At 29.5% G+C, this 7,946-nt stretch overlaps 1 protein-coding gene across 4 annotated transcripts; it reads right to left on the minus strand.

Moving 5' to 3' along the window:
- Positions 1–1,034: 1,034 nt before the first annotated feature.
- LOC112595392 (zinc transporter ZIP3-like) lies at positions 1,035–7,251 on the minus strand. Of its 4 annotated transcripts, none has more exons than XM_025340556.1 (5): positions 6,998–7,251; positions 6,767–6,940; positions 5,441–6,705; positions 1,416–1,429; positions 1,035–1,245 (listed from the first exon to the last, which is right to left on the minus strand). In XM_025340556.1, exons 3-5 carry the CDS (start codon positions 6,624–6,626, stop codon positions 1,075–1,077), a joined length of 1,371 nt encoding a protein of 456 aa, XP_025196341.1. In that variant the 5' UTR covers positions 6,627–6,705; positions 6,767–6,940; positions 6,998–7,251; the 3' UTR covers positions 1,035–1,074. The 4 variants fall into 4 exon arrangements, with proteins under 4 accessions (XP_025196341.1, XP_025196342.1, XP_025196343.1 ...); XM_025340560.1 differs by having other exon boundaries at positions 1,118–1,245; positions 1,411–1,429; XM_025340557.1 differs by lacking the exon at positions 6,767–6,940 and having other exon boundaries at positions 7,094–7,251.
- Positions 7,252–7,946: the final 695 nt, after the last annotated feature.

Here is a 7,946-nt window from a genome sequence, read left to right on the forward strand (position 1 = left end):
TTCAAATAAAACTACAAAGAAACAGAAGATATTTACAACTCAGATATTTTTAAATAAAATTAATACTGCTAGTAACTTTGTCTCAAACCAACTGCAACAACCAGTATTGATATTATTAATACTAAAAATGTTGAACCTAATATTTTTAACAGTTTAGTCTGAGAATGTTTTCTTACTGACAAAGTTAATTTTAAAGAACCACTCAATTACCAAAAAAAAATGTTTTATAATTTCTCAAGGCCCTTGTCAGTCTAAGGGTCCATTACTAACAGTGATAACTCTAGATCATTTTCAGAAAAATTTTACTATTTTACAAATTAGGTTAATATTACTTTAAAACGTACGTGCGGTTACGTTACTCATTAACTTTAAATAAAATATATTGTCATTACTGCTGGTTTTTTTCTACGCAAGATAAAATTAGTTCATCATAATTAATAATTGTATAGAAAAAAAGCACGCAAACAAAATTTCCATTGAATTATTATTATTCTAATCTCATCATAATTAATAGATAATAGATATATTATGTTATTTCATTTGTATATAATTTCATCTTATTTTTTATGTAACTAAAATTTTAAGAAATATGGAAAATACTCGTGGAGTTGCATTACATTTCATAATTTTAGAATAAAAATATGAAGGGAGGAGGGCCTTTATTAGTTTTGCAACATATGTCCATCTTTGGGATAAACTGCCACTGAATATATGTATATCACTATATAAAATGTTAAAATATTGATCTATAATGGGATCTAAGTATACAAAATATAAAGTTATTATAAGTTATAAGTATATAAAATAAACTAAATTATATAAATCTGATCTTTGAAGTATCTTCTTACTAAATATTCTTTAATTCTATTAATGTTGTGGTAATACATGGATCGATGTTTATTGATACTTTCAAATGAATATTTATTTTTTAACTATAGGAAAATGTTTTGTTTTTTAAAGTTAATAACATGTATATTGAATAACAGAATAAAGTATTTATTTTCTTAATTTATAATAATTACCAACACCTCAACTACATTTTACAAATATTAGATTAAAAAATTAAATAATGGCTTAGATTAATAGAATATTTAACTTAAATAATTTAAGAGTTCTAATGATTATGTTCGTGTCCAGGTATATGAAATGCATGCTTATGACCTTCATGCTCATGAAATTCATGATGGTGATCTGAATGTTGATGGTTGTCATCTGGCATGTGACTGTGACTGTGACTGTGGTGAGCTGAAAAATTATTTAATTATTAGTTACTATAAAATTAGGTAAAATAATTTAAAATAATGACTAATTTAAATATATACATACATATATATGTACATTTATCATTCATTTAAGGACAAAAGGTTGGTTAATTTTAAATTAAAATAAGTTTACAAATATCTTTCATACATTACTAAGTAAAAATATTCTGTAAAATAAAAAAAAAAGTAGTCAATAATAAGGTACCTATATAATTACATACAATTAGTTTGTATTAAATAATTAAAGAAGTTACGAGGTATATTTGAGTTACTATGAATATTAATATTTCATGTAAAAAGTTCAAAATTACATAATGAACTCATTAACATAAATAATGAAATAATATATAATTTTAAAAACAAATGAGTGTTTTAATTCATATAATTACGAATTTGTGATTTAAATTTTAAACCATATTACCTAATAGCTCTAATTGATTATAATTATTGACAAAAAAAAATAAATAAATTATTGAAATAGGTTATGTAAAAATGATTTGCAGCATAAATATTAGTGAACTACATGGGACATGCTTAGGTATGACTTATTTTCCTCAGACATTTATCAAATATAAAAATAGACAAGATAAAAGATCATGTAATCACAGAGAAAATACAATTTTAAAAAGCGTTAGTTAGGTCTGATAATGTACAAGTGCAATCATATTATAATTATCACACTGAATTGTTCAGGAAAAAAAAATATTAAGTGTATCGTATCCAAATATATATTTAATAAAATTAATATAAAAATAAAAATATATATTTTAAAAAGGTTAGTGAATGGGTACCGTTCTGTTGTGCAATAGGTATCGAGGAAGTCATTGTGATAGATGTGTTAAATTTGAATTCTAAGATGTATCATTGATTCTGAATGGGGATGGTCTATCGTCTAAATCTATATTACAAAGCATATATCATGATATGGTTTTGGATATTGTTGTTAGCCATTAGGTAAAATAATTTATTTTACTATAAGTATTTAATAATTATTATTAGGTATATTATATATTAATAAAATGAAAAAATATTGTCATTAGTTTTCGAATCAATTCATGATCGTATAATAGTGTAGACGAATTTAATTTTCAAAAAATATTTGACCAAGTGAATTAATTTTTTTTGACATTTATAGAAAAAAAGTACATAGGGTTTTATGCTTTTAAATTATAACAAAAAAAAAAAAATCAATTTTATCAAAAACTGTTTTTGCGTAGAATTTTCTGATTTTCCGTATTTTGTTGTTATTTTTGATTATTTTGGTAGTATTTCGATTTTTTTTACTTTTCACACCCCTAAGTTACTAGTTCTAATTTTATACCAGAAAACATCCACAATAGTAGTATAAAAAAGGGAGTTCTACAGCTATCGCCACCGCCGCCGCCGCAACTCATCGTTAAAAACACGCGTATTATCACCTTCATTATTAATCGTGTGCATAATTGAGCTATATCATCACATATTTATAAATATAACTGAATATTTTCATCCATACATAATATAATATGTAGTGATTATGGTATCGTGACATTTTTAGGTAGGAATATAGTCAAAAGATTATAATACGGTATAGTCGTTACATGGTTTCCCATGTATTGTAACAATCAGAAGTCAGCAAAAAATTACTTTATTTTAATATTTTGAAGACAAATTGTAAGATACAATTCTAATCGACGAAATGTTGAAATAAAATATACCCAAAAAATTATAACTTTCTGTAATAGAAAAAAATGTAAACGTATAGGATATTTCACGACTTTACAGCGTGTGTCGAATACGACAATATGATATCAAAAATAATTTACAACAGAAATGTTATATGTAAAAGATATCTTAGATATCTATAATTGAAAGTATAAGACGTTGTGTATGCGTAAACGCGTAAGATATTTCACGACTTCACAGCATGTGCTGAATACTACAATAATAAGTAAAACACTTGACTAATAAGTGTACGTGTTTATTGACTATAGTATACATTTGGAAGTACACGTAAAACAGTTGGCAAGCCGTGAGCGTCGTCATACAAATGAAAATAATGAAATATAAAGTTAAATAAACGCTACGCGTGTATGGTCAGTGGTGCGAGCGTACGACAGAATGCCTACCTCCACTACTACTTCTGTTGGAAAAACCAGTGTGCGTCGTCGATTATAGCAAGCGTTATAATAGAATCATAAATGACACATACAACCGTATTATTTTAAAATCGAAATTAATAATATAATGTGTTATCGATAAAGTGTTGAGTATCCAAGACTTATCTATATATCTGCTCGTCGTTCGGTCAGCGGCGCGGTGGTGCGCGGTGTCGGCGGCGATGACACGGAATGGGAAATTTGGACAGACACGTCTAGCCACCGCGCGTCGACGGCTACCGTACCGCGAACCTCACCCACCGGTAATTAAAAGTTAACTATTTTATGCTCTTTTTATCCTTTAAAATGCGAATTTCGAAAAATCCTTTCTTAGTGCGCCTATACATAGTAATAAGTACATTTACTGAAAATTTCATATCCATAGCTTCAACAGTTCCGGCTAGGCGATGATGAATCACCCAGGACAAGTCTTTTTATATAATATACAGACAGACTGACAGACAGATATAGCTTGATTACGTACGCGATTAATAATGAAGGTGATAATACGCGTATTTTTAAAGATGGGTTGCGGCGGCGGCGGTGGCAGTGGCTGTAGAACTCCCCTTTTTATACAACTCACAATTTTGAAAATCAAAATAGTTTTAATAATATCTAATATTGTTTACAAAAGGTAATGAGAAACACACACAAAAAACATACATATGAGATAATTGTAATATGAACATATTTTCGCTCCACTCAGAACCTAATAATTATTAATTTTAATTTTTATGTTTTTGAGAACTTGAATCGAAGGTAGATAAAAAGTGTGTGATCTACATAACAATTATTGTAGTCTATACGTCATTGAATAAGATTAAAAAGAAATTTTATCTAATACGTAGTTAGTAGATTGTAGATAAGTAGGAAGGTATAATAAATTCAATATATAATTGAATTGTTAAGAAAATATACAGAACTCCATAATTAGATTATTAATTGACCGGCTGAATAATTATTTATGCACGCATAATACTCATTGTCAAACTAACTACTAAGTAGGTAGTAAGTACCTAGTACACATTAAACAAACTGTCATTGTCTTTTTTGAATATATTATTTTGAAGTATTGAAAGATTAGTATAATTATATAATTTACATGAAAAGACTAAAAATTGAAAAGAACCACAATAATGTAAGACTTAAGACTATCTTATCAAAAGTATTTAGAAAGTAATGTCTTCAGAAATTTTTGTTAAAAATTAATTAAGAGTATTTTTTTTATCAAAAATATTGCATTTATGTATGTATATACAAATTTAAAGTAAATTTTTTTAATTAGGTATTGATAATTCGTATTTTTTCATTCAGTAATACAATAACAAACTCGGAAACATGTTTAAAAAATCAAAAATATTTAGTAAGGTTCCTACCAAAAAATAATTTACTATAGATTGAAGTTTTTGTATCATTCACATTCCAATTATTTAATTATTATCTGGAGACATTATAAAATATATTTAAAAGACATTAGTGTAATGGTACTAAAAAGTGACCTTGCACCAAAGAATCACAAATATTTTGTTTAACAGATAATAATCAAAACGATGTATTCCCAATTTACCGACAACCAATATTTACCTGTTTTATTTTTTTTATTTTATTACACTACATAATGAATACCATATACAATGATTTAAAAAAAAGGTAATTAATTATTATTCCTAATTTAAATATATGGCACAGTTGAATATTAAAAACAAACTATGACAAAAATAAAAATGTATTATTTTAGTCTTAACCCTTATTATTAAATATATTTGAAGAATAATATACAAAAAGTATTTTATTTTTTTTTTGTCTAAAATTAATTAGGTTGTTCTTTATACCAATCCCTTTATATATTTAATCTGATAGCATACTGAAATTTATTCAATTTATTAGAATTTATAGTATTGAAATAATAATTAATAATTTTAATTCTAGTAGACTATAAAGAAAAATTTGAAATACATTGGAAATATATTAACAAATTATGCAAGTTGAAAAGATTCAATCTCGATAGTTAAATATTACTAATACAGTTTAAAAACTCACTCATCATCTGCAGCCCCAACATAACACAGAATCCAAGTATTATGGATAACAGGTGCAAGAATCCTGATTGCTTGTACCTGGTGAGCACTTCAAAAAACACGACATACAGAAGTGTTCCGGCGGCCAGTCCCTGCAAAACAACAGCCACGAGTCCAGGTGTACCATCTACAGAACCTCCGTCGCCATAATATACAAGCACCATGCCGATGGTAATGCCTACTGGCGTGACAATGGCAAACGTAGTCACGTATGTAATAAGAACAGCCCTCTTGGTGTCCAACCAGGCCAGTTCCAAGCCGATGCAGAAGGCAATTATCAGCTTGTGCGTGGCCACTGCAAAGAACAGATACCACATATGGTCGACTCGCTCCTCTAACCCAATAGCCAGGCCTTCGAACACTTCGTGGAACGAAAGAGCTAGTACCGCAAACAAGCCTCGAAGCGACTGTCCAGTTGTCTCGTCCATTCTCAGTGATCCCGACGGCTGTGTGATCGCATTATTTTCTTCAATCTGTGGTTGCTGTTGTAGTTGCTGGTCTCTATGTTTGGTCGGCGTCGTCATTTCCCAGGGTATTGGCCGGTACTTTTCTTCACTAACTTTGTTCTGGCGTTCCGTGACGGCATGGGGAGTAGCTGGTGAATCGGCCGATGGCTGTAAAGCGGGTTTCGTCACCGCTGGGTTACGCCGCCTCAAGCTCATTGATCGGTGGAGGCCGGCATCGTTTTCCGAGTCGTACCAACCGTCAAGTACATTATGCACTATTTGGTCTATGAGAAACACCAAGAAGAATCCAACGCAGAATATCAGGTCCCCCAGGTTCTCAGCGCCATGTCCGTTAGGTAGCTTACGTGTGAGTTGCAGTTGGTTGACGCTCTCCCGGACTTCAGGTTGCAGGTGTAAAAACGTGGTAAAAAGCAACACGCCACCACCAAAACACAATAACAGCGATACGATTATTGATGAATCGGTGGCTGAGTGACCGGGATGCGAATGGCTGGAGTGCGAATGGCCGCTGGGTTGTGGTGGTGCTTCCGCATTCGGTCGTCCCCATTTTCTGGGAGCCAGTTTTATAGGTAACATACCCAACATAAATGATCCCAGACCTAAGACGAGCATGGCAATCGTTTTGGCAACTATGATTTGATCGAAGAACACCGACGTGCTAACTCCAGTTTCGTTGTCCATTATTTTATGATTGTTTGGAAATCACGTCAACGATATATGTCTTATTTATTTCGTGCGTGGTGTTAATTTTTGCTGTTCGCTACGGAATAAATTACAATAAATTAATAAAAATATCTTGTTGAAAATTAATATTTACCTACATGTATGAACCCGTATACAATTGCAAAAGACTGTTTATCGGTATGCTGTGTTGGTTACTACTGTCAAACTCGTTCCTGCGGTGTAGCGCGCTATGATTCCCTACCTGTTTTGGTGGGGATAATGACTAGTTATCACCACCACCGCCATCGACCCTACTTACTACACAGTACTCCCTACAACATAACATTTTATAAAAAAAACATCTTACCATCTGCTTACGTCTTACATACCTTACGAGTAGGCACATGAAATACCGATGTCATCAGTAAATTCTTTAAGTCTACAAACCAGTTTAATATAATATAATATTTTTTGTTTAGTCGTACCAGCTAGCTATTCATCCTCGATAACAGGTTTCGTTAACTATTTCTCTCAAACATACGATTTTCCAAACAAAATTCAATCAACGTGTATATTATTGTAAAACACCATGGTAAATATTTATGTGAAAAAAAAAATATTATATAACGTCACCTCGACGAGAACTCCAATACCACTGATAACAACTGTTTAACTACACTACAATGTACCGAATTACATACCGATGTTAGGTGTACGTCGAAATCATTAAGATACATATTTATTTTTCAGAACAGTAAAATTAATGGAACTACCATTGTTTAACCTATTTAAAATATGAAATGTTGTTTAATTCGAATGTATTACAAACTATTAAATATCACACCAGGTTAGCCAAAAAGTTTATTAAAATTTTATTTTATTTTCTAACAATAGAACTTATTAATAATATTATTTTTTTAAATTTTACTTTTATTTTAAGGTTAATTTAAATGTTTTAATAATGTTACAAAACAGTGAGAAAAAGACACTTAAATTGAGACATAAGTTGAAATTGTACCGTTTGTTTTTGTTACTATTATTTTATGAATTGTTTTTAGTATAATTTGATAATTTAAAATTTTTAAGTTTATGTTATTAATTTTATATAGACTATTGTTTTTACTACTTAAAATGTATAATACCTATTAAATATCACAACAAGCAAGCTATAAAGTATTATAAGATTTAATCTTGTTTCTATCTTAATAGAAAAATACTGTTAAGAGTGGACACTTTAAGACTTATACAATACATTGAATTATTTTTTTTTTGTTTTGAAAATTGTTTTTCAACAATTGATTTGTTAAAAGTCTTAATTATTAGCTAGTAAGCTTATAT

This window comes from Melanaphis sacchari, unplaced genomic scaffold, assembly GCF_002803265.2.
Source record: "Melanaphis sacchari strain LSU unplaced genomic scaffold, SCAv2.0 Contig278_pilon_pilon, whole genome shotgun sequence".
NCBI classification, from domain to species: Eukaryota; Metazoa; Arthropoda; class Insecta; order Hemiptera; family Aphididae; genus Melanaphis; species Melanaphis sacchari.